At 33.9% G+C, this 25,755-nt stretch overlaps 1 protein-coding gene across 1 annotated transcript in view; it reads left to right on the top strand.

Moving 5' to 3' along the window:
• LOC101045064 (ATP-binding cassette sub-family A member 10) overlaps window positions 1-25,755 on the top strand; it is a 53,256-nt gene that overhangs the window by 19,797 nt on the left and 7,704 nt on the right. Inside the window, 19 exon segments of the mRNA XM_074388015.1 lie at window positions 894-952; window positions 2,046-2,155; window positions 2,513-2,689; window positions 2,868-2,987; window positions 3,232-3,398; window positions 4,329-4,360; window positions 4,614-4,634; window positions 4,637-4,694; window positions 5,137-5,215; window positions 5,441-5,670; window positions 7,694-7,860; window positions 10,477-10,519; window positions 10,521-10,608; window positions 11,012-11,190; window positions 13,808-13,945; window positions 22,296-22,305; window positions 23,567-23,778; window positions 24,685-24,805; window positions 25,471-25,588. Of these exon segments, the coding sequence (XP_074244116.1) occupies window positions 894-952; window positions 2,046-2,155; window positions 2,513-2,689; window positions 2,868-2,987; window positions 3,232-3,398; window positions 4,329-4,360; window positions 4,614-4,634; window positions 4,637-4,694; window positions 5,137-5,215; window positions 5,441-5,670; window positions 7,694-7,860; window positions 10,477-10,519; window positions 10,521-10,608; window positions 11,012-11,190; window positions 13,808-13,945; window positions 22,296-22,305; window positions 23,567-23,778; window positions 24,685-24,805; window positions 25,471-25,588 (2,129 nt within the window).

The following is a 25,755-nucleotide window of genomic DNA, read 5'->3' as shown; positions in this document are numbered from 1 at the left end:
GCCAGTTTAGAGGAAAATATAATGCATACAATTTGACATCCAAGTTCAGATATGTAGTGAAAAGCAGAATATGTATCTGAAACTTTGAAGAAATATCTAAAGACACAAATTTGGGAATCATTAGAATTTAGGTAGGAGTTGAAGCCATGAGAGTGGGTAAGATTGTATGGAAAAGATTCGAGAATAAAAAAATAGTTGGTCAATTATAGAATCCAATTGAAGGAGTACATAAGTATGCCAAAACAGAATGTTAAGAGGAAGATGTGAAAGTCAAAGGGTAGAAGCCAGGGAAGTAGAGGCTTATGAAAAGAAAAGAATGAGCAATAGTTTAAAACAGTGATGAAGTATACCAAATAAGGACCAAAAAGTGTTTGGATTAGATTTGGTAACTAGAATTGTCATTGGTGAATTTCATTGTGAATAGTTTTTGTAGAGTGGTGTGGTGAGACACTATATTGCCTTAGGTTGGGAAATAAATGTGGGATAAAGAAATGGAAATAGGGAGTAAAGATTATTATTTTGACAAATTTGCCTGTGGAAGATAATGACTGAGAGTGATTCAGGATTGAGGGAAAGCCTCTCTCCCTTTTTTTTTTTTTCTGTCCCTTCCTTCTTTCCTCGTTTTTTTTTTTTTTTTTTTTTTTTTGGAATCAATTTTAGCTTTCTCTTATTCCTTTAATAACTTAGAGAAACAGCTGGAATATATGAAATACGAAGCTTGATAACAGTATTAGCAGGTCTGTGTAAATATCTTTTGGGAGTGGTGAGGGGATCCTTAGATCCCATTGAGAGTGACACCTTTACTGTGAAGTTCAGGCTTAGTTATGAACTGTAATCTGTGTTACTAATATTAGAAAATGCATTTACCTCAAAATTACTTTATCTTCTTTCAGAATCAGAAATGTTAAAAAAGAATACAATAGAAAGCCTGGAAAAGTAGAAGCATTGCAAGGTAAAAATAAAAACTTCATTGTTTTGATGATGTTTTAGACTAAAACACAGCTTTGTTTTAAACTAAGAAACATTTTTGTGATCTGAAAATACAAATAATTATTGTGCAACATTAGAGAATAAATATGGAGAAAACAAAAATAATAAAAATATGTATATACTCTGAGGGATAATCACCAATAATATATATTTTTCTATATTTAGATGTATATATAAAATAATTTTTCAAAAATAGGAATATACTCTTTATATAAGTTTATAATCTTTGACCTGACTTTCTCAAACTAAGCTTGGAAGTATCAAGGAAACTGGTTTTATTGTCATAGAATTCTTCATCATCTATTTTGAGCTATGGTTTGCCTGATTTTTGATTCTCTGACAATCGAATTCCTTGTTTTCTGTCTTCAGAAAATCTTTTAAAATTTCTGGCATGCTAACTGAATTCTTGTTTTCTAATGGAGTTAATTTTTCAAACATTAAAGAAAAAATTGTCAAGTCTTAGGCACATACATGTGAAAATGCCTGTGGTACGTCTTAGATCCCAACAGATATCTCTAAATATCATGCCCACACTTTTGTGATATAAAACAGGATGATGACCAGTACCAGGAGATACTTTACCAGTGTTCTCCTTACTAATTCTACCTCCCTCTGAGTGTGAAATAAACTCTCCCCTTTTGTCTGGATACCTGGCCCTCTGTCTCTAGCTCTGCAAGCCTCAGGGAGACAGGTTCTTAAGCTACACTTCTTTCCTTTGCCTGGGAAGCAAATAAACCATGTTTTGTTTTTATTCCTATTAGGTCTTTGCTTTATTATTTCCTACTAAATGTATAGATTCTTTGACATTCAAAGGATTTGAGAGAAGCAAGAAGGTAGAAATTTACATTGCAAGTCTTAATCCAATTTCTCCAGACAAATTGAAGCTTTGTCTTCATAAATACATAACTTACACAATTAAATGTATAATGTTACAGGGAATTTATTAAAATACCAATGAAATGAAATACTGAGATGCATTTTACTTTTCCAGTTTTAAGGTCCATTCCATCTACATATAATCCAAAATCTAATTTCCACATTTTATTCTGAAACAGGCATATTTTTTGACATATACAAAGGACAGATCACTGAAATACTTGGGCATAAAGGAGCTGGTAAATCAACACTGCTAAACATTCTTAGTGGATTGTCTGTTTCTACAGAAGGTAAGAAAATAAATTTACAAAGTAAGTTGGCTGAAAAAGCAAGTTGTAAATTGATCTGATTATGTAAAAAAGTTTCTCTAAATTGGACTTATTTCATATATACATAAATTTATGAAAACATCTGTATCTCTATTCCATCATTATTTGACATTCCATGTATACTTTGCATTGCTGTGGATACAGATATTTATGTTAAGAGCAATCTGAATTACTCAATATATTAATTATGCAATTGGAAATGTGAAACTTCTTTAATCAAAACAAGTTTTTTGAACAAAATCTAAACACTAACATATATTATCACTCTGCATAGAATTAACATTCTGGCATTAAAGCCTTTTAAATTTAGATTTATTGGATCAGCCACTATTTATAATACTCAACTCTCTGAAATAACTGACATGGAAGAAATTAGAAAGAACATTGGATTTTGTCCACAGTTTAATTTTCAATTGGACTTCCTCACTGTGAGAGAAAACCTCAGGGTATTTGCGAAAATAAAAGGAATTCAGCCAAAGGAAGTGGAACAAGAAGTAGAGAAGCATGTTAAAATCGATAGCTTTGGAAATAATTTACTTTTGACTATATTTTTGTTCAGCTATTACTTTACTCTTTGATACATAAAACTTAATGAAGTTCTAGAATAATTTCTTTTTATGTTTAGAGAGTAAAAACTGCTTAGAATTAAATATTTGGTATTTTTTTGGATAGGTAAAAAAAATTATAATGGAATTAGACATGCAAAGCATTCAAGACACTATCACTAAAAAAATAAGTGGTGGTGAGCAGAAGAGAAAACTAACAGGGATTGCCATCTTAGGAGATCCTCAGGTGAGAGAAACAATATATTTTTACAATTAATTTAGATTCAAGGTTATACTACTATTATTAAAGTCCAACTTCTACTGCAATTACAAAATGTGAGGGAAAATTTATAATAAAGTACCATGCAAGCCTATTAGGGATCTGGTGGAGGACTGTATTGGAGTCTAGAAATCTTACTGGTTTTCATGGTGCTTTCTGAAGATCCCCACTGTGAAGAGGAAGATGCTTTCATATGTTTCCTCCACTGTAGGTTTTGCTACTGGATGAACCAACTGCTTTATTGGATCTCTTTTCAAGGCACTGAGTGTGGAGCCTCCTGAAGGAGCATAAAGTAGACCGAGTTATCCTCTTCAGTACCCAATTCATGGATGAGGCTGACATCTTGGCTGGTGATTCTTGGCTTCTTTATTCCAACTAGTTATTTAAGGATTTAATGTGAGAGTTATTTTTCATAGCCTGTTTTCAAAAGAAGAAAATCTTGTTTGCAGTTCATTTGAATGACTGTATTCTAAAAATGCACTTTGCCTCAGTGGAATTCTGATCTCCCAGTTACTTCTTAGACCCATGCTTTTTGTATCTTCTTCTTGTCTTTAACTTTCTTGACTGTTTACATTAGTAACAAGTATATTTAAAACATTCTTAAACACCAGTATTACCCTTCATACATAGAAAACTCTTTAGCTGGGAAAATTATTTTTGAATTTACAATCCTTTATTGTCAATTTAGGAAGATCTTTGTTTACTGAGTGAGGTGTTGAGTGTGAAGATGCAAGATTGGAAAATTAGACATAGAACAACATAGGAAATAAAGGTAAATGGGAAGACTTGCCTTTCAGTGAGCCAGGAGAGTATGTGAATGGACAGTCTGAAAAAAATAAAGCCAGAAAGGGACTCAGTGAAAACAGAATATTTTGCTGTGTATAAAACGGTGTAAAATGTAACACTATCGTCAATTCCTTCATGAATCTGAGGTAAGATAAGTTTTACTTCTTCTATCAGATATTTCTTGTTTCAGTGATGCTGTGTAATGAAGCTTCCTCAGAGTCAGTGCCTTAAAACAATAAGTATTTGTTTAGTGCATGAGTAGGAGAGTTGGCAGTTTAGCATGGGTTCACAGTGGAGATTTTCAGGTCTTGACTGGATCCACTTATTTGTTAGGGGGTCAAGTAGCCATTGACTAAGGTGACTCAAAATTCAAGGTGTATTTCATTCTCAAGCAGGCTAGCCCAGTAGTATTCTTGTGGCAGTGACTGAGCCTCAGGAGACCAAATCCAAATACAGAAGCCCATTTCAAGCCTCCACATGCCATTGGCTACAGCAAGTCATATGGGGCGTAACCCTGCAAAGTTACAAAGCAAAGTATGTGAACAAAGGAAGAGGTAAAGAATTGGGCCATTGCTGGAAAGTTTTTGTGGCACTGGATTAGCTATGGGGAATGCAGTGAATTTCTGAAGCCTGTTTCACAATAGGCCTAGGGATTAGAAATGATACCGCACCCAGGGGCTTAATGACATTACAGTTGCATTTATATTGCAAATGTCATTCAGTGTTTTGGTATCCAAAGTAGAGAATATACCATGTAAGGAATTACTCTTCACATAATTTTTTGAATCTTTCTTTCTATTCAAAAAGTATTTCTGTCTAATGGGAAGTTGAATGTACAGGATCATCTTTGTTTCTGTAGCAAAAGTGGGGTATTGGATATCATTTAAGGTATGTTTCTAGGTGCAGTTATTTTTAAATGAGCGTATTAATATGAGAGTGATGTTTTATAGAAGCTTTTAGAAATATAAGATGGGCAACTTAACTTTTGGTAGAAATTGTTTTGCAATAAATGGCCTAAAATGTCTTCCTTATTAACATTTCCTTTGTTGGTTATCTCTTGGTTTTAAGCATGCTAATTTAAAAAAATGTACTTCTCAATAAAACATTTTAAAACCAATATTTGTATAGAAAAAATTATCTTTATGTCCTCAATAAGCCATTGATTACTTTTAGCAAAACAATTTGCCCTATAATTCTGTAGTTATATTCCAAATCTAATTGATAGAATGGCAGAATGTCACATGGGAACATTTTAGAAAGCATCAAATATTCACAAATAAGCTCTGCAAATAGAACTTGCTGACATTAAAAGAAACCATTTATGGCATAGAAAGCAACTGTTTATTAAATACCTTATTAATTTTCCAGTTATTCAGAAGCAATGTTTCATGTGTCTTACAGCCTATTATGTTTGTTATATATATATATATATATATATATATATATATATATATATAATACATGTAGCACAATCATGATAGTTTTATATATGTATATATACACACACAAGTACATATGTATTTTTAATGTAAATTTTGATTATGGATGTCAGTAACTTGACTTGTTAGTAGTGCTGTCTCAAGTAGTTTAACATCATTTTCAAAGTTTCTAAAGAGAAAGTGCAGATAACATAGCCTATTAAAATGTTTTATTGCATGATTGTAGATTTTGACATTGGAAAACAAGAGAAAACATATGTGACAAGAAATACTGGAAATGAGTCTGAAATGGAACAGGTTTTCTGTTCTCTTCCTGAAATGAGAAAGGCTGTCAGTGATGCAGCTCTCTGGAGACAACAAATCTATGCAGTGGCAATACTTCACTTCTTAAAGTTAAGGTGTGAAAGGAGAGCTCTTTTGTGTTTGTGAGTATCATATTACTTTATGTCTATTTAATCAATATATAAAAAAAGTTCAAATATTAAGAAAATAAATATATTAATTTATTAATTCATTTAACAGTTTTTTAGTATCTTTATCTATCCTGCTGCTACTGAGGTAAAGGACCTCACTGCCTAATGTGCTAGAAGCCAATACTATGATATGACACTGGATTTTTGAGAAAAATAAGAGGTTTTTATCGCAAGTTGACTCACAAGGAGACAGGAGACTACCTCAAATCTGTCTCCCTGTGCTGGCTTTAAGGCAGCAATTTTATTAGAAAAGATTTAGGGGGTGGATTCTGGGATTAGCATGGTAGAAGAAAAGGAGAGGTCTGGAAAGTCCTCAAGCATGCACAGATATCTCTTCATGCCTCCTCATGTGTCCCTTGTGCAAATTCAAGCACAGTTGGTATGAAATACATAGTGAAAATTCAGGCTGTGAAGTCAGCAAGATGATTCCGGACACACTGTAGTTGGCCATATTGGTTCCAGCTAATTTCAGCCAGTTTTATTATCTTACAAGCTGGGGAGTTTCAGTGTTTCAACAAACTGTTTCTTTTTTTCTTCTTCTTTCAGTCTGACACCCTGCAATCTCAATAATTTCTGCTAGTCATTGGTTTCTTTAACTCTTTGGGGCACAGTTTTGCTACTATTGTAAACAAAATTGGTAAGGCTTTTAAACTTTTTCATTTATATCACAAATCTTTATTGAAGCCTGTTATACACTAGGCATTGTTCTAGGAGCTTTGGTTATATTAGTGAACACAAAAGGAACAGATCCCAGCTTTCATGATGTTTACATCTGGTTGGGCGAAAAGAGGAAAAATACTGAATATAGAACTAAATAACTTACATGACAGGTTATAAAAAATAGAGTAGAAAAGGGGATAGAGAGGGATGATGGAGTTAGAGGTACATTACAATTCTAAATAGGTTTGTTGGTGTTGGTTTCATTGAAATGGTTACATTTGGGACAAGATTAGAAAATATGGAGGACTAATAACGGTTGAGAAACAAAAGCATCCTTTGGCAAAAGGGAAGTTATTAAAGATTTTATCAAGAGGTCTGACAGTAGAACACTCTTTTACGACTATATGGAGGGCAGTAGAAAGAGCAGAAGCTAAAAGGCAATGTGAAGTTGGAAGGAAAGTTGATTTTATAATGAACAAGAGATACACAAGAGTAGGGAGAGTTTGGATTAGGCTCAATATTGACAAGGACTGATCTTTTTGTTAGGAGCAAAGATCTGTTATCTACTTCAACAGAATAAAAGAATGAGAGGATGACTGAATCTGTGGATATGTTTTTTTTTTTTCCTTTTGGCAGTGATAGATGAAGGAGTTTCTGTCCTAAAGACGCCATTTTTTTTTCTATGAAATATGAGGTTGATAGGAAGAAGGAGGTAGAGTCTGAAGTCTGATGGGAAAGTAGTCATTGCAGAGTGGACTCATGCTTATTAGAGAAACAAAGATTGCTTGGAAGCATTTCATCTGCAATTTGAGTTGGTTGAATGAGTTCTAGGATATAAAAATAGTATTTTAAATATTGCATTTAGTTTCATTAAAATTAAAATATTTGTAAACTAACAATTGAAGAAAGTTAAAATTTTACTTGCAATTGTGCACATAGCAAGCTTGAGGTTGCAGTGTAAAATAGGGCCTCTATCTCATCAAAAGTACTCAAGCAGGCAATCTGAGGCCTCCATTATCTCATAAAATTATTTCCCATGTTGTCCTGGTAAACCAGCATACCTACAGAGGATTGCCCCTGGATTCCACCTTTTCTCTTGATGCTGGTACCCTTGAATATCTTCCAGTGTGATACAAATTATGTACCATTTTTGATCCAATTTTCAGTTTACTGTCACTGTATATTTCATTTGATCTAACTAAACACCACAAATGCATGTGGAATTTTCATAGCTAGCACTTATATAACATCTTTGTGACTTAAATAATCAGAGGAAAATTGCTTCAGACTCATGTTATAATTTTGTTTAACTTAGGTTACTAGTACTTGGAGTTGCTTTTATCTCCATCATTCTGGAGAAGATAATATATAAAGTAACTCGTGAAACTCATTGTTGGTAGTTTTCACCCAGTATGTATTTCCTTTCTCTGGAACAAATCCCGAAGATTCCTCTTACAATCCTATTAATCATTAATAATACAGGTGAGAAACAGGGCTAAAATTTAGTGTCAATTTTTTTATTATCAAAGATCTTTAGGAAGCACATACCTGAGAGACAATTCAAAACAAAAATCGTATCTCTCCATCTTGCTCCATATTCAAATGAAGGAAACTGATGGGTTAATTTTATTTCCAAATATTTTTTATTTTGTATTATCTTTATTTCAGTAGGTTTGAGGGAAACAGGCGGTGTTTGGTTACATGCATTTCATTTCTATGAAATATGAGGCTGATAGGAAGAAGGTTCTTTAATGGTGATTTCTAAGTTTAAGTGATTAAGTTCTTTAATGGTGATTTCTAAAATTTTGGTGACTCATCACCTGAGCAGTGTACACTATACTCAATGTGTAGTCTTCTATCCCTCAACCCTGTCCCACCCTTACCCCTGAGTCTGCCAAGTCCATTGGATCATTCTTATTCCTTTGCATCTTCCTAGCTTAGCTCCCACTTAGGAGCGATAACATATAATGTTTGGTTTTCCATTCCTGAGCTACATCACTTAGAATAATGGTCTCCAACTCCATCTAGGTTGCTGCAAATGCCATTATTTCATTTCTTTTATGGGTTAGTAGTATTCGATGGTGTGTGTGTTTTAAACCCACATTTTTTAAACCCACTCATTGATTGATGGGCACTTGGGCTGGTTCTGTATTTTTGCAGTTGTAATTGTGCTGCTGTAAACATGTGTGTGCAAGTATCTTTTTAATATAATGACTTCTTTTCCTCTGCATAGATACCCAGCAGTGGGATTGCTAGATCAAATGGTAGACTTACTTTTAGTTCTTTAAGAAATCTCCACACTGTTTTCCGTAGTGGTTTTACTAGTTTACATTCCCACCAACAGTGTAAAAGTGTTCCCTTTTCACCACATCCATGCCAACATCTATTATTTTTTGATCTGTCTTCAGGTCTCACAGCTATGGGTACAAGCACCTGTTCTGGTGGTGGTAGCAGGGGAATGAAGTGGACTCTGTGAGGGTCCTTGGTTGTAGTTTTGTTTAGTGTGCTGGAACAGTGTTGGTCAACCTCCATCCTGGAGGTTGCACTTTCAAGAGAGCGTCAGCTATGGTAGTGTAGGGAGGATACAAGCTTGCCCTAGGGTGGCCTGGATAAGTATTCAGTTTTCTCAGGTGGTGGGTGGGGCCATAGAGCTTCCAAGAGATGATATCTTTTGTCTTTGGCTACCCGGGTGGGTAAAGAAAGGGTTAGGTATGTCTGAGCTTAGACTGTGCTTGGGCAGGGCTTACTGTAGCTGCTGTGGGGCATGGCCTTTGGAGTTATGTTCCCAGGGAGATTATGGCTGCTTCTGCTGCGTCATACCAGTTGCCAGGGAAGTGGGGGAAAGCTGGCAGTGACAGGCCTCACTTAGTTCCCATATAGCCAGAAAGGTGGTCTCACTCCCATCATACCCCCACAACAGCACTGAGTCTGTTTCCAGGCAGTTGGTGAGCAGAACTGAGAGCTCTCTCCATGCTACAAGAGTCCCTTTGAGAAAGCAAGCAGAGCTTTCAGGTTTTGTGCCTCTCTGCCTGCCATGGCTTCTCTGCTCGTAGCTGCACTCCCTGATCATCCCCTCCCCAAGATTCTGTCCAGGAAACTTTGCATTTGGTTGAAATTGTTACAAAGTTCAGCTGGAAGTTTCTTTCTCCCTATGGTCTTTCCCCATTTCCACTGGCAGCCGTCCCCAACCTGTGAGACAAAGTCAAAAATGGCTTCCTTGGGGACTGAGAGTACCCACAGGGTTCTTCCCACTGCTTCCTCTACCCCTGTATTTTGCTTGGCTTTCTAAACTCATCTTAGCTCCAGGTAAGGTAATATCCTTCTCCTGTGATCTGGCCCTTCAGGTTCCTCAATGAGGATGTGTTCAGCTTCTCAATGGAGCCTGCAGCTGCAAGCCGCCTCTTTCAAAGGGTCTGTGGATTCTCTGCCTGATGGATCATTTTGAATTCAGAGCTCCCTTGGTGGGGGGTAGTTGATTCAGACTGTAGAGGCTACATCATAGCTTGACTTCTCCCTCTGACCAATGTGACTTCCTTTCCGTCTCTGCTGGGTTAATTTTCAAGTCAAGGAAAATAATTGGCACAATGGCAAATGTCAAGTTAACTTAATTTCATAAAGATATTTTGAATGGGTTACTAGTACTTTAAATATCATTGCAAAGTTAGTGAGATACAGCCATTTCAGGTTGATAGGATTACTAGAACAAGCCTGGGTCATGAGGTATATTTTGTATGTATTATTCATAATTATAAATATTACATGGTTCTGATAAAGTTTATAAAAGTCACTACTAGCAAAATTTCTTTCTGTGAGAATTATAATCTTATTTTCATAAACTCTTTTTATCTGGTGAAAATTATGAGATAAATGAATATATTTCTGAAAGGAATAAAGGAGTCCATTACATTAAAGATGGTAAATGGAACTAAATGTCCTAGCCTCAGAATGAATAATATCATACTCCTGAAGAACAAGGCTCTTTACTGAGCTATTCTGGGGTTTTCTTAACATGACTGAAAATCATTATTATTTAAAGCTTTGACTTTGATGTAATGCTTTTTGTTTTTCTTGTTGCCTTCCTTTCATTGACTATATTAGGATCAAATATTGAAGACCTTGTGCATTCACTGAAGCATCAGGATAGTTTTGGAAATAGATGACTTTAGAAACAGAAATGGCTCAGACGATCCCTCCTGCAATGGAGCCATCATAGTGTCTGGCGACCAGAAGGTATGTTTGCTTCCATGTACCATTTTATAATGAGGGTTTTTGTTTGTTTGTTTGTTTGTTTTTGTTTTTTGTTTTGTTTTGTTTTTGCCACATCTTAATATTTTGAACTATAGGAAACTTATATTTTCTAACTTGTCATAATATTAGAGGAGGTTTGAAACTTTGTCACATAAAATGTCATCTTTCCATGCGAGTGAATGTTAATCCATTTCATGTACAAAACAAGTCACTTGAATTACAAAAATAATGCATTCTTGTACCAATTCAAAGAAGGCAGAAGTGTCAAAGAAAAATTAGTATTCTCCTTCTCATCCGAACTCCACTCTGGCAATATAAAAAATATCCAATAAATGTATTTACTCTAGGAACTTAGAACTTCTATTTGTGTACTCTTTTTTTTAAGGATTGCAGGTTTTCAGTTGCATGTAATACCAAGAAATATGATTGTTTTCCTGTTCTTATGGGAATCATTAGCAATGCCCTTATTGGAATTTTTAACTTCACAGAGCTTATTCAAATGGAGAGCAGCTCATTTTCTCATGTAAGTAGAGTATTGACTTATATAAGAGGCAACACAGCAGAGTAACAAAGGATGAGGGCTCTAGAGCCTATACCACCTGAGTTCAAATCCTGCTTCTTCCACTTAATAGCAAATTTCTTAGCTACTCCTTGCCTTTGTGTCTTTATCTGCAAGACAGGGAGTGTAATAGTATCTACTTTATATAATTATTATGAAAGTTAAATGAATTTACTGAGTACCTACAACACAGCATGGCATATATGTATTTACGTATAAATACATATTTAAATTAATTCAATAACTACTTTCTGAGTGTACTGTTTTCTGGTACTTCTAGATGTCAAGAATACAGCATGAACAGAGAAGACAAAAGTCTCACCCACATGGAGCTTACACTCTTATAAAGAGGAAGCATTCAAATACATGTTTGCTATTACTTATTCTAAAAGATCAAGAATCTTTCAAGTACTTTTATGTTTAGTCTAATTAAATTTTTAAAATTCAAAAGTTTTATGGAAAAATTTAAATATATAATTTTTTAGTAAGTTGCATGTAACCTATCACTTCCCCTTATCCTGATCTATTTTTTTCATTGCATTTATTAACACTCGGTATACTATAGAGTTATGTTTTATGGCTGGCCTCACGCCTCTAGTTTAAAATCTTGTGTGATCAAAAATCGCAGCCCAACACAGAATATTAGAAGAGTCAAATCCAAAAGGGCACTGCAAAAATGTAAAATAATAGAGAAAAAAAATAACAGGACTGTTGAAAACTCATAATTTTGACTTTGATTTACCAACTACAACTTACTGGGTACTCAGTGCATATTTACTGAAATCAATGAATGGATTTGCTTGGAAATGAAGACTGCCAGAGATACCTCAAACCTAAATCCTTAATTCCATGTCAGATTATCAGATTTCCCTGGAGAATTAGATGAATATAAGACATATGCACGGATTAATGCAAATGCAAAAAAGTGTGTATGTGTACATATGCACCCATATATGTATATGTATATCTCCACCATAAAGGGATTATGATAAAATATAGTCCAGTCCAGCCAGGCAAGGGGGCTCAAGCCTATAATCCTAGCACTTTGGGAGGCTAAGACTGGCATATCACGAGGTCAGGAGTTCGAGACCTGCCTGACTAACATGGTGAAACCTTGTCTCTACTAAAAATATAAAAATTAGCCAGATATAGTGGTGGGCACCTGTAATCCTAGCTACTTGGGAGGCTGAGGCAGGAGAATTGCTTGAACCCAAGAGGTGGAGGTTGCAGTGAGCCGAGGTGGCACCGTTGCACTCCAGCTTGAGCAGCAAGAAGAAAACACTGTCTCCAAAAAAAAAAAGGATCCAATCCCCAAATTATGATTATTTAATAGTTCTATTGTTCTTCATCATTTTAAATTCTGCAGTGCCTTTTTGGGTTTGGTGTCTTTATATTTGTGAAGTGCAATTTTTAATCAGACACAATTTAGTTATCCTTTTTAAACCATCAAATAATTTCTAACTGGTGTGTTTGATTATGATAGATAAAAAAGGAAAAATTATAGAAATCATGTGGATGTTAGCAAGAATATGCATAGTGGTTTTAGAGAATGAGGTTTTATTGGAAAATTGCACAATAAGAAATAAATACTGTATAATGCAAACTCTAGTTTTCTGCAAATGAGATAGGGTGATTTAATTGTTAAGTATAGAAACTATCTAATAGAAAACAATACAGTGTCTTTTGAGAAGATAATAGCAAGGTACTACCAGTTCAGAGCAAAAATAAGGAAAATATAATCAAAACTTAGTCCTAGTAATTTCTCAAGAGTCAGATCTAATATAATTTCAGCTGTTTCCCAATACTGCCAGAGTTAATTGTGCCTTTATTTAGCCTTAATTATTTACTTTCATTATAGAATTGATGTTGTCTTGCCTTTTTTTAAAAGAAAGCAACCTCTTTCTAATGTCATCCAGGACTTTTCAGCAGATGCTTTAATGCTTAAATACCCTCCTAATTTATTTTTTAATGGAACTGAGTTTGTCATTGTTTTTCAGATATGGACTTCTTGAGGGTAATAATTATACTTAACTTATTTCTAGCACAAAGGATGATGCATTGCACAGAGCAGAAACTCTATAAATGTTTGTTGAATGGATAAATGAGTGGGTAGACTGGATAACTAGTCAGGCTGTGCACTGTTTATTACCGTTATGGCACAACTTTCTCTTCTGCAAGATGGGAACTGCAAGCAGATAATCTGTAATAGTCCTATTTTTAAAATTTTGTGATTTTAATACTTGCTTTTTCTACCTCATAAAGTAGATGTAAGGTTCCCCTATTGTTATTGTGACTGTTTCAGTTTCCTAAGCTACAAAATTGTCTTTTTAAATGCATCCCTCTTTTTTACACTTCTTTTAGTCTGCCATTTAATGCTACTATTCTATAAAATTCATGTGAGTTTTTCTTTTGTCACTTATTCCTCTTCCTGTATGCTAGTCCAGACACTTTTGTTAGCTTCTGTTGGTCCTTGACTTGCATTTGAATATTAATATGTGTTTATTTTCATGAACATTTTGTCATTAGCAAAAGGCATGTAGTATGCAAGAAAATAAGAAAATTGCCTTAGGCAGCTTTATGACTGCATTCTCTCTCCTCCTCTTTCCCTCTATGACCTGCCATTTCTAATCTTGCTGTTGATCCTTATTCTTTGCAGGTGGTATGCATAATTGGTTGTGCAGCCTCTCTTATATTCCTCACGTACATATTTTCATTCATCTTTTGGAAGTGGAAAAAAAGTAATGGCTTTTGGTCTTTTGGGTTGTTTATTATAAGTATGTATACATGCATACACATTTATATTAAATTTTCTTAAAGTTTTTTAAAATGTAAATTTAAGGAAATAAAAAAAAAGAAAACCCACTTCTAAAAAAAAAAAAAAAAAAAAAAAAGAAAACCCACTTCTTTGTGTTACAGATATCCTTGCATGCATGAACATTGCTTTGTAAAGGTAATGAATTGCTCTTTGCTTACAAAGGCCTGGAAAGAAAATGTCCACGGAGCACATCTATACAATGAGACACTAGGCAGCTGTAAAAGGAAAACAAGAATAAAGGAATCCCTTTAAAACACTGCTGTAGGTGGGGGAAAAAGATGTTCCTCCTACCCCTCTAGGTTCTCAGCTGGGAAAAAAAAATGTAAATTTAAGTATAAATACATTGCTTAGAAGAGAATGGAGGATTTTTTGTGTTTTTCTTTTGTACTTTCATTAATGTTGTACCATGTTTTTGGTTTCAGAATGTTTTGTTCATTTTATTTCCTTTATTTCCCATTTGTTCTATGAGGTTTCTCTTTTAGAACTCTGTTTCTTTGGAAAGAAGCAAAATATCTGTAGAAACCATGGCATGTCACAGCTAAAAGATTAGATCATTTGAGACAGTTTCTTTATTTTACAAAGTGGGAAAAACTGAAAAGAATCAGACTTAAACCCAGGCCACTGAACTCAGTGAGGTTTTCCTCTCAAATAATTATTCTTGAAAAACAAGCGAACGACAAGCATAATAGGTGGCTATATAGACTAATAACATAAATAAGTAAGAAATTGTTTTCTTAATAAATAATTTACTTATTACTTCAGGCATACGCTATTGCATCTCCTTCCCTATTACTAGCTGATTTCACATATTAAAACAGCCCAATTTTGTTAAATAAGATTCACTTAAAGAACTAAAAATCTAAAATATTGGTCAAGTCCAAATCATAACTTTCATAAGCAATATAAAACTCTGCCCGGGCTCATCTCAGGTATGCCCTTAGTTTGGGGATCAGCTGTAAGAAAGGAAGCAAGATCCGTACTTTGACTTTTTTTTTTCTTCTGGATTTCCCTTTCTCTTTCTGTGGACTGTGTGGAGGGATTAGGGTAAAGGGACCAAAGTTGTACTTCACTGGAGCTGTTACAGTTATATTGGTTAGCCTTTGTGAGTAGTATCTAAAAGTTGGATTTAGTATGAGCAGGAATACACAAATATAACCAGTTGGAGAATTCAGTATGTCAGCAGAAATCCTAAAGGCTACTAAATTGCCTCCAAACCTCCAAATCCCATCCCTGTGACAGCTAATCACATAATTCCTTGGGCCAGTTTTATCACTGGTTGTACAACAGTGGTCAAATGTTATAGCCAAGGGTAATGTCTTCTTAACCATTGGTGTTAGTCATTGATCTTTATCTTTCTCTTGTAATCCCATTATAAAGGTAGTCTTGTCAGTTTCACTTTTTTAATTTAATCCAATTTTGCTTTGTATATTTTGAGACTATTTTGTTGGGTGCATTGAAGTCTAGAATGATTATACACCAACCCTATTTATTCTTATGGTTTTTGGCCATAAAGTCAAATGGGTTTCATATTAATATAGATATAGCAGATTTCTTTTGTTCTGTATTTGCTTGATCAATCTTTTTTTTGCCATGTTTGTTTACTTTTAACCTTTTATTGTTCTTATGCTTTAATATCTGTCTCTTTTAAAACAAATTCGGTTGGATTTTATTTGCTGTTTTGAAATTCAATCTGACAACCTGATTTTAATGTAATGAGTTTATTGTGATTTTTGATATACATGAAGTTACACTATTTTACTTTTTGCTTTATATATGTGATGGCCCTGTGTGATTTCCCTTCTTTCTTGCCTTTCTTGTTTGTTTAAATTTGTTTTTATTCCACATTTTTCTCTTTTCTGGTTTGAAAGTCATAAGCTGTATTTTATTACTTTGTATTAGGTTGCTAGGGCTGCTGTAATAAAGTACTACAGACTTTGTGGCTTAAGGAACAGAATTATTTTCTCACAATTCTAGAGACCAAAAGTCCAAGGTCAAGCTATTGGCTGGGTTGACCTCTCCTATGGGCTTATAGAGGGTCATCTTCTTCTAGTGTATTCTCATGGTCTTCCTCTGGGGTGTGTCTGTGTCCCAGTCTCCCCTTCTTATAAAGACAATAGTCATGTTCGGTTAGGGTCTCCCTCACTGGCATCCTTTAAACTTAATTACCCATTTAGAGACTATTTCTAAATATAGTCATGTTCTGAGCTACTGGGGGTTAAGATTTAAACATATATGTTTTGGGGAGGCAAAATTCAGCCCATAACACCCCTGAAAATATTTTAAAATACTAAACCTAACAAAGCCTAAAGTAAATGAATATCCTGATTACTTCCAACACCATATTTGGGGGATTTTATTATTAATAATTTCTTACCCTACTCACATGCTATTGTCTAGTGTTTTGGTTTTCTTTTTTAATCCCTCAAATAAGCATCTTTATTAACATTTTAAGAACTTAAAAAAGATTTGTGTACATTTTAAATCAATCTATTTGTTCACTATTCATACTTGGATTTTAGTTTTTTTTTCCCACCATTTTGAGATCTGAGATCTGTCATCTTTTTTTGTTTGTTTGTTTCCCAAAATGCATCATTTATATATTCTTTTAAGCAGGTCAGTTAGCTATAAACTCTTAGTTTTTAAAAAAATCATTTTTCACCCCCATTCTTAAAATATAATTTAGCTGCATTTGCATTTCTAGGTTGACAATTATTTTCTCTTGTCACTTTGAAAATTCACTCTCTTCTTGCTTACATTTTTACTGTTCAGATGTCTGCTATCAGTCAGTTGCCATCCTTTGTAGAGGCTCTCTCATTGACTAACCTTTAACTTTAATTTTTTTTTTTTTTTTACTTCATTAGAATGTTTCTAGGTGTGGACTTCTGTTTATCTTTATTTTGTACAAATTGTGTAAAAATAAAGAAAAATAGACATCCAAACCTAGAAACATTCATTTCTGAACATTCAAATTCATTTCTGTCGTCAGATTAGGGAAATTCTCAGCCAATACCACTTCAAGTATTGCCTCTGAGATTTTCACACTGTTCTGTACATCTGTTAGCATTTCATTCCAATTTTCCATGTCCTTGTCCTTGCTGCCTTCTTGGGAAAGCTTTAGATGTTTCTTCCAATTCACTTGTTTTAAATTCATCTGCATCTCAATTATCTTTACTCATTGACTACATAAAATTTCAGTTTTGTTTTCCAAATCTCTTTTTGGTTCTATTTAAAATATGCTTGATTATTTCTCACAATCTTTTGTTGCTTGCTATTGTTCTGTATTTCATATTTGATTTATTTAAACATTTCATTGGAAATAATATTTCCACTTGTTATTTGATAATTCTAGTATCAAAAGTCATCTAGTGCTTATTGCCTTGTATGTTTTATGTATTTTTTTGTTGTTCTTGGGAAGAGGAGCTCATATTTGGTTGACTTTAAAGTGTGGGACTCCTAAGACTCTATATTAGGGATGTTTTCATCCTCAAAATTTTTTCAATTATCTTTGTGAGAAGTGCAGTATAAAATCCATCTAAGGTTGTATAAGCCAACTTAGAGTATCATGCCTCAATATGGGATTTGCAAGGAACTCCCATCAAAAGGGTTTCATTTTAGTCTCTCCAAAGTCTTTGCAGGGAAGTACTTTAAAGAGAACCCAAATCATGTCTTCCAAATCCGTGGGCTGATATGGAGATTTGTCCTCAGCCCAAGCAGATTTTGTGTTTACTTAATGGTCCAAGTTGGGTTTCAGGCTTTTTGTCCTTGAAGAATTTCCTCACTTTTTTTCCCCTTGAAACTAGCGGTATATTTAAAGGACACTTGTTTTAATTTTCCCAAATTTAATTGTACAGTATGGGTAAGACCCTTTAGGGCAGGCGTCCCCAAACTTTTTACACAGGGGGCCAGTTCACTGTCCCTCAGACCGTTGGAGGGCCGCCACATACTGTGCTCCTCTCACTGACCACCAATGAAAGAGGTGCCCCTTCCTGAAGTGCGGCAGGGTGGGGGGGGCGGATAAATGGCCTCAAAGGGCCGCATGTGGCCCGCGGGCCGTAGTTTGGGGATGCCTGCTTTAGGGTATCTGTTATACCTTATTGCTACATACAGATGTCTACAACTGACTTTTGAGACTGCAGTTTTATAAAGCGGTGAATGTAGAATACAGTTGGTAGCAGATGGAAGAATAAATATAGAATGCAGAAGTAGAAACAGGAAGTGTTTGATTACTTCTTACAATGCATTGCTGTTGCTATCATTGCTTCGCAGAAGGAATGGTTGATGGAAGACTTTTTTTTTTTGATGAGTAAAGCAATATAGATGGGATAATTAGTGTAGTAAGATGACAAAAAGAAACAGAATAAAGATAAAAGATGTAAGATAGTCAAAGATACAGTCTTCACTTGCATTGTTAGATTTAGAAAATGTAACTTAATTTTTATACAATACTGTAGATATATTGCTATATAGTTTGTTAAAGTAATACCTTTAATAATTACAGACTATGGCCACTAAATCTTTGAGGAGATTCTGAAATATACACAATGTGTATAAAATAAGCTGATGAAACCCTGAATTTATTTCAATTTATATTGTTTATTCCTTCAGAAAAATTTCTTGTACATATGGAAGAAACACTATTTATATGTATATATAAATATACATATTTTTGACATGTATCATATTTATATATCCACTTGTCCATATCATTATCTCACTGCTTTGCAGTGCTACCTTTGTTATTGATTAAGACTATTTCTGGCCTTTCTGGTTTCTTCTATTAATCTGTTTTTCTGTATATACATCAACACCACACTGTCTCAGTTATGGTAGCTTTATTTGAGACAGCAAATCTTCCCACCTTGTTCTTTTTTAAGCGTCTTGACTATTTTTGATTCTTTGTATTTTTATGCACTTTTTAGAAACTGCTTGTCAAATTCCTTAAGAAGTGACATTAATTGGGATTGTATTGAATCTATAAATTACTTTGAGGGAGAAATGATATCTTTACATAGTGAATCTTCCAGTTCACAGATACCGTCTGCTTCTTTATTTTAGGCATTTAGAAGTATCTGTTTTGTATATATAAGTTCATGGTATCCAACACATTATATATTGACTTGATGTATGGACAGTTGACTCATACAATATTTCCTTAGAAAAGTACAGTGGAGTGGAGTGGAGCGGTGTAGTATGGAATGACTTGGGAGTATAAACTATTGGGAAGAAAATGTGGTTATACTTTTGCTAAGATCTGGGGGTTTCTTCATATCCCTGCTGTTGGAAGAAATTGATCAGAAATGCTTGCCAGTACTGCCAAAGCACTGCTGTGAAATGTGAAGTACTTGTTTGATTTTTTAATGATTTACTTTTTGTTGTTAATATTTTTCTCTGTTACTTCTTGCATGGTTTGGTGTCAGAAGTCCTTACCTCTTTATATTGTTTGCAGTTTGAAATAAAACAGTGTGGTGCCAAAAAAAAAAAAAAAGTACAGTGTTTAAGAATTTTGTGTATATTTCAGAATCTCCTCAAAGATTTAGTGGCCATAGTCTTTGTAATTATTAAAGGTATTGCTTTAACAAAATATATAGCAATATATCGTCAGTATTGTATAAAAATTGTTAGATTTTCTAAATCTAACAATGCAAGTGAAGAATGTATCTTTGAACATCTTTCTTCTTTCATCTTCATTCTATTTCTTTTTGTCATCTTACTACAGTAATTACCCCATCCGTTTTGTTTTACTCATCAAAGAAAAAAAGAAAAAAGAAAAAGAAAAAGTCTTCCATTAACCATTTCTTGTGGGAAGCAATGATAGCCACAACAATACATTGTAAGGAGTAATCAAACACTTCCTGTTTCTGCTTCTGCATTCTATATTTATTCTTCCTTCTGCCATAAACTTTATTCAATCATCTCCCACTGGGTCTCTCCCACAACACATGGGAATTATGGGAACTACAAGATGAGATTTGGTTGGGGACACAGAGCCAAACCATATCATCTTCCTTTTCTTCCTCCACTTTTATTCCTGTAACTACAGTAATTACAATACTATTTAACAAAGTGTTTTGTATAAACTGGACTCTTACTATGCATCCTTTTTGATTATTTGTTGAATAAAAACAGAACAATAGAAATCTTCCTTATTCTTTTCCCTTCTCAATATTTATTCATTCATTCATATTGATTGTATTTTCCTGTGTTCCAGATACCTTGCTTGAAATATAACCATGAACAAAGCAAATTTCTGTAATCAGGAGCTTACATTCAATGAAATATAAAAAAGAATAATTCCTGTTCAAATCAACATATATTTGACCCTTGAATAATGTCAGAATAAGAGGCACCAATCCCCCTTAACCCATGCAATTGAAAATTCATGTGTAACTTTTGACTCTCCAAAACTTAACTACTCATAGCCTATTGTTGACTGAAATCTTACTGATAACATAGTTCTGTAACACATATTTTATATATGTATTATACATTATATTCTCACAATAAAGTAAGCTAGAGAAAAGAAAATGTTATTAAGAAAGTCATAAAGATATATTTACTTTCTTTCATTCTTGAAAGTAGAGGTGGATCATCATTCTTGGTTTTCATTCTTGTCAAGAATGAAGAGAGGGGGAAGAGAAGGCAGAGGAGGAGTTGGTCTTGCTGTCTTAGGGGTGTCAGAGGTGAAAGAGGTGCAAGAGGTAGAAGGGGAGGCAGGAGAGACAGGCAGACACACTTGGTATAACTTTACAGAAATACAATTTCTGTCTTACTTTTTGCTTTTTTATTTCTCCAAAAATGTCTTTATATAGTACCAATCCTTTTCTACTGTTTGCTTTGGTTTCAATGCCTATATCATAGACAATTCCATGTCATAAAATAAGTCAAAAGCAGTCTTGAATAATCAGAATCCTTCTTTCAAATTGTTTAACATCAATTCGTTTTCTGGCACTGCTTCTTCTACTTGTTCTTTCTCATCCTCTGGCAATGGAAACCTTCCTTTCCATAAAATTGTCTTCTGTTAATTTCTCTGGTGTGATGTCTATTAGTTCTTGAATTTCTCCAAGATCCATATCTTGAAACCCTTCACACCCCACCCTATTTGCCATATCTACAATCTCTTTTTTATTTCCTTGTTCTATTATAAATCCTGTGAAGTTATGCACAACATCTGTATACAATTTTCTTCAGCAGCAATTTGTTGTTTCAGGCTTGATGGTTTTCAAAGCTCTTCCTGTAACAATGATGGCATCTCCAATGGTAGAATCCTTCCAGACTTTCATGATGTTCTCTCTATCAGGGTTCTCTTCTATAATGTTGACAATACTTTCCATAGAGTATTGTGTGTAATGAGTCTTAAAAGTTCTTTTGACCCCTGATCTAGAGATTGGATTAGAGATGCTGTGTTTGGGAGCAAGCAGACCACTTTGTTGCTGTCGGTGTTGAACTCATGTGGTTCTGGGTTACCAAGGGTGCTGTCCAATAGCAAAAGAACTTTAAAAGGCAGTTTAAAAGGAACTTTAAAAGTACTTGCTGACTTTAGGGACAAAGCATCAATGGAACCAATCCAGAAAAAGGGCTGTCTTTGTCTAGGTCTTCTTGTTGTATAACCAAAAGACTGGCAGTTGGTGTTTATCTTTTCCCTTCAAGGCTTGAATGTTAGCAGCTTTATAGATAGCAGCAGTACTGATCATCAATCCAACTACATTTGCACAAATAGCCTGTCCTTTTCTACCTTAAATCCTGGTACATAATTCTCTTTCCTACTAATCAATGTCCTTTGTGGAATTTTTCCGCCCAGAATAGGGCACTTACATCTGTATTAAAAACATGTTCAGGTAGATATATTTTCTCTTCAACAATTTTTATTAATAGTATCTGGGAGCTTGTCTACTGCATCTTGATTGGCTGAAGCTGCTTTCTCTGTTATCTTGACATGTTTTAAGCCAAATGGCTTTCTAAAATTATCAAAGCATCCTTTGAGGGCATTACATTCTCCAGCTTTAGATCTTTCACATTTTCTTTAAGTTGTTACATAATGACTTCACTTTTTTTATCAAATTGTATTAAAGACTGTAGGTATAAATGTTGGATCTTCAATATGAGATAGAAAGGCATTTCACAAAAAGTGCAAGGTTTTTGTGCCTCCTGGTATGGCTACAGTGACAGATGCATAAATATCCTTTTCTTCTTTTACGGTGGTCCTTACACTGGATTTATTTATTTTGAAATGGCAGGCAACTGCAATTTATAGTACATATCTATGTATCAATCTATGTTACATATCAAGCAATTCAGCTTTTTTCTTGTAATGTCATGACTTTTCTCTGCTTCTTGGGAGAACTTCCAGAATCACTAGTGGAAATTCCTATAGGTTTTATGGTATTATTCAAAGTTTACAGTATTGCACTAAACACAATGAAAATCTGCAAGAACCATGAGAGGTCATTTTTTCTGAGATATGCCATTTGCTTGAGAGTAAGGAACCTCACACAGCATTTTAAGGGAGTATTTGCAAACTTGAACTCCTCACAGTAGCAACAGGAGTTGACTACAAAATTATTACAAGGGTACAGCATATTCTACAGTTAATTTTATGCAGTCATGATTTAAATCTGTATCTTTATGTTTACATTTTTCTTGATTGCTAATGGCAACATGTATGGTATGTGTTTCTGTGCATGTTTTGATACAGTTTAACTTTTTATAACAGATTTGTTTATAATTTACAGTGGTAAATGACAAAATAGACTAATATCTACATATATTTTATGCATTTATGATATACCTAACTTTTCTTTAATTTTTTCAGTACATGTAGACTATGTGGTTCATCTGTGAGGTTTTCAAATAGTCACAAATCTTCCCCCAAATTTCTAACATATTTATGGAAAAAATCCACCTATAATTGCACCCATGCTGTTCAAACTCATGCTGTTCAAGGGCCCACTGTATACACTCTTTAGAATGTAATATGAATTTTGAATGGTGGAAGAACTGGAACCAGAGAGCCATTTTAGGAAACTACTAACAGTCTGAGTGGCGATATGGGCTGCCCTTTAAGTGACGTTCATATTATTTACCTCTGGGAATGTTCTAAACTGTTCAATATTCCTACCTTGGATATCAAGACTAATAATTCTGACATTTCTCTTACTGCCTAGATATGGCAATAAACACCAACCTCAAAGTTTATTTTGTCTTTTAAGTTCCCAAATCGTATCATCAGTTAATTCTTCACTGTATCCTTGTACCAAAAACATATTAAGATTAGTTATAATAAACTCATTGAATAATGTTATATTGCCTTCTTTTATTGTTGCCGTTTATCCCTACTGGGTAATGCAAAGTCGTTAAGATATTTATGTCAGACCTTATTGTGATCCTGTGTTTTAGTTACAGTGGAGTTTGATACTTACTAAAGAGGACATCCTAAGAATATTTCTATCTGTGAGGCCAAAGTTGAAAATGACAGTTATCTCCCAGGATAACAGGTTATTCATAGGCAATACCTTAACATATCAAATATAACTAAGAAAATTATAATATCTCTGGATTTTTTCTTCTAGATATTAATATGTATATCCACAATTCTGGTGTCAACTCAACGTGAAAAACCCAATTTAATTTTGTGCATGATTTTAATGCCTTCCTTCGCTTTGCTTGGATATGTCACGTTATTGATCCAGGTAAGCAATGTTACCTACTGTGTCCTTCTTATCATAAGGTGTCTGGAAATGAAGTATGGAAATGAAATAATGAGTAAAGACCCAGTTTTCAGGTTGGAAGAACATTAATTGAGATCTGAATGTAATTTAAATATTTAGTCTTTTTAAATTTATAATTTTATTTTAGTTATATTTATTTTTGAAAATAGAGACAGGGTTTCAGGTTGGGAGAATAGTAATTGAGATCTGAATGTAATTTAAATATTTAGTCTTTTAAAATTTATATTTTTATTTTATTTATTTTTATTTTTGAAAATAGAGACAAGATCTTGCTATATTGCTCAAGCTGATCTCAAACCCCTGGCCTCAAGTGATCCTTCTGCTGTGGTTTTAAATATTTAGTCTTTATTACAGTATGTTTAACATCAGTTTATTAACATGGATTTACCACCCAGCCCTTGACTAAGCATGTTGTATAGTGCTGTTTTTGGAAAAAGAAAACAGAATTAGATTGGACGCAGGGATATTTAGTTTCTAAGTCATAGGTTCCGATTTTAGGTAAGATAAGTTTTTGTCCCATACATCTCTGTAAGTTGTGGTTAAGCATCAAAGCTTGCTTTTCTTCTGGTTATGGCCATTATGGGTCCCTAAGTAGAAGGTACAGTAAAAACTGGTTCAATATAAGACCAATTAGGATGATATTTTATGAGGAAAGTGGTCATGATCTGGATGTGACAGACTAAAATGCCCATATGTCTACATTTAAGAGATTTAAAAGAAGCGAGAGAACCAGTTGACAGGATAAATGTTTTAAAGAGAAGATATAGTCAAAGAAGATTTCAAAGGTCTTGGCTACTGGAGGTATTATTACTGCCAGGAAGAATCTTGTAGTTAATAAATTAATCATTTTATAGTCTTTTTAAAAAAAGGATAATAATTTAATTATAGGGGTTTACATTTTCTTGATAGTTGTTGTACAGCCAGAATTGCATTTTTATGTTATTTTATTTCCTCTGTAGAATCTCTCCACAAAGTAGAGAAATTCATCCCAATCCAGAAGAGCACTAAGAAGAAGATGAAAATTTTCAAGCTGAAAGAGTCAAAGCAGCAAATGTACTCACTACTCCAAACTTGGAGGATGTGGACAACAGTGATTAGACCCTTAATGAAATTCTCAGGTAATTAGTTTGCCCTATAGAATGTTGGTTTTTATTTTGAAAGGTTGCTTTTGTTTTTTTAATATGTCTGTTTGTAGCTAATATTCAAATTATTCTTTTTAAAAGTAATTACCCTGTTTTCATTCTTTTATTTTTTTCTTCTTCAGTTTTCTGTGGGTCTTAATCTTCCAGCTCCTCATTCATCAGATTGATTCAACAAGTTCTCTGATATTTTAAAATTAATTTTAACAAAATCCAACATTTTTCAAGTCACAATTTCATTTTGTATTATCGTATACTTGTAATATTAATAACTGAATAGCATATGAACAAGAGCAAATGAATTTACAATGCATGAAAATCAATATGGAATAAACTGGGAATGAAATTAATGGAAAGGGCAAGGATAGATGCTAGCATAATGCAAAGGGAATGTATTTAATTAGGAATTAATTTCATTAGTAGTTTATTAAGTAGCCCTTATTTATGAACATACATTTGGGTGTTTTATTTGAAAAAAGGGGCTAAAGCTCTTCAGCTTGGTATCAAATTTGGTTAGGTTTATAGACTAGGAAATGGAAAACAAAACATTAATTCATAAAATATCTGAAATTTAACAGGAAAATCATGCTTTGTCATATTTTCCAGAAACCAGCCATAACTGCAAGCTGTTTACACAAGGAATGTTATGAAACAAAGAAAAGTTGCTTTTCAGCAGGAAAGAAGAAAATAGCCATCAGAAATGTTTCCTTTTGTGTTAAAAAAGGTTTGAGTAATTGCTCTCTTTATTACTATTGTTGTAATGTTCCTTATTCTCTAGATTTAAGACTACAAAGGGGACAAATTTTTATTCTTTGAGACTGTTCATATTTCCTGGTTAATGTGTAATTATGAAACTTCTTCACATGTCAGCAGATAAGTCTTTTCTACTTC

The sequence above is a fragment of the Saimiri boliviensis genome, chromosome 17 (assembly GCF_048565385.1).
Source record: "Saimiri boliviensis isolate mSaiBol1 chromosome 17, mSaiBol1.pri, whole genome shotgun sequence".
Classification (NCBI taxonomy): domain Eukaryota; kingdom Metazoa; phylum Chordata; class Mammalia; order Primates; family Cebidae; genus Saimiri; species Saimiri boliviensis.
Note: the sequence above shows the minus strand (reverse complement) of the source record. Positions and strands in the feature narration are given on the sequence as shown.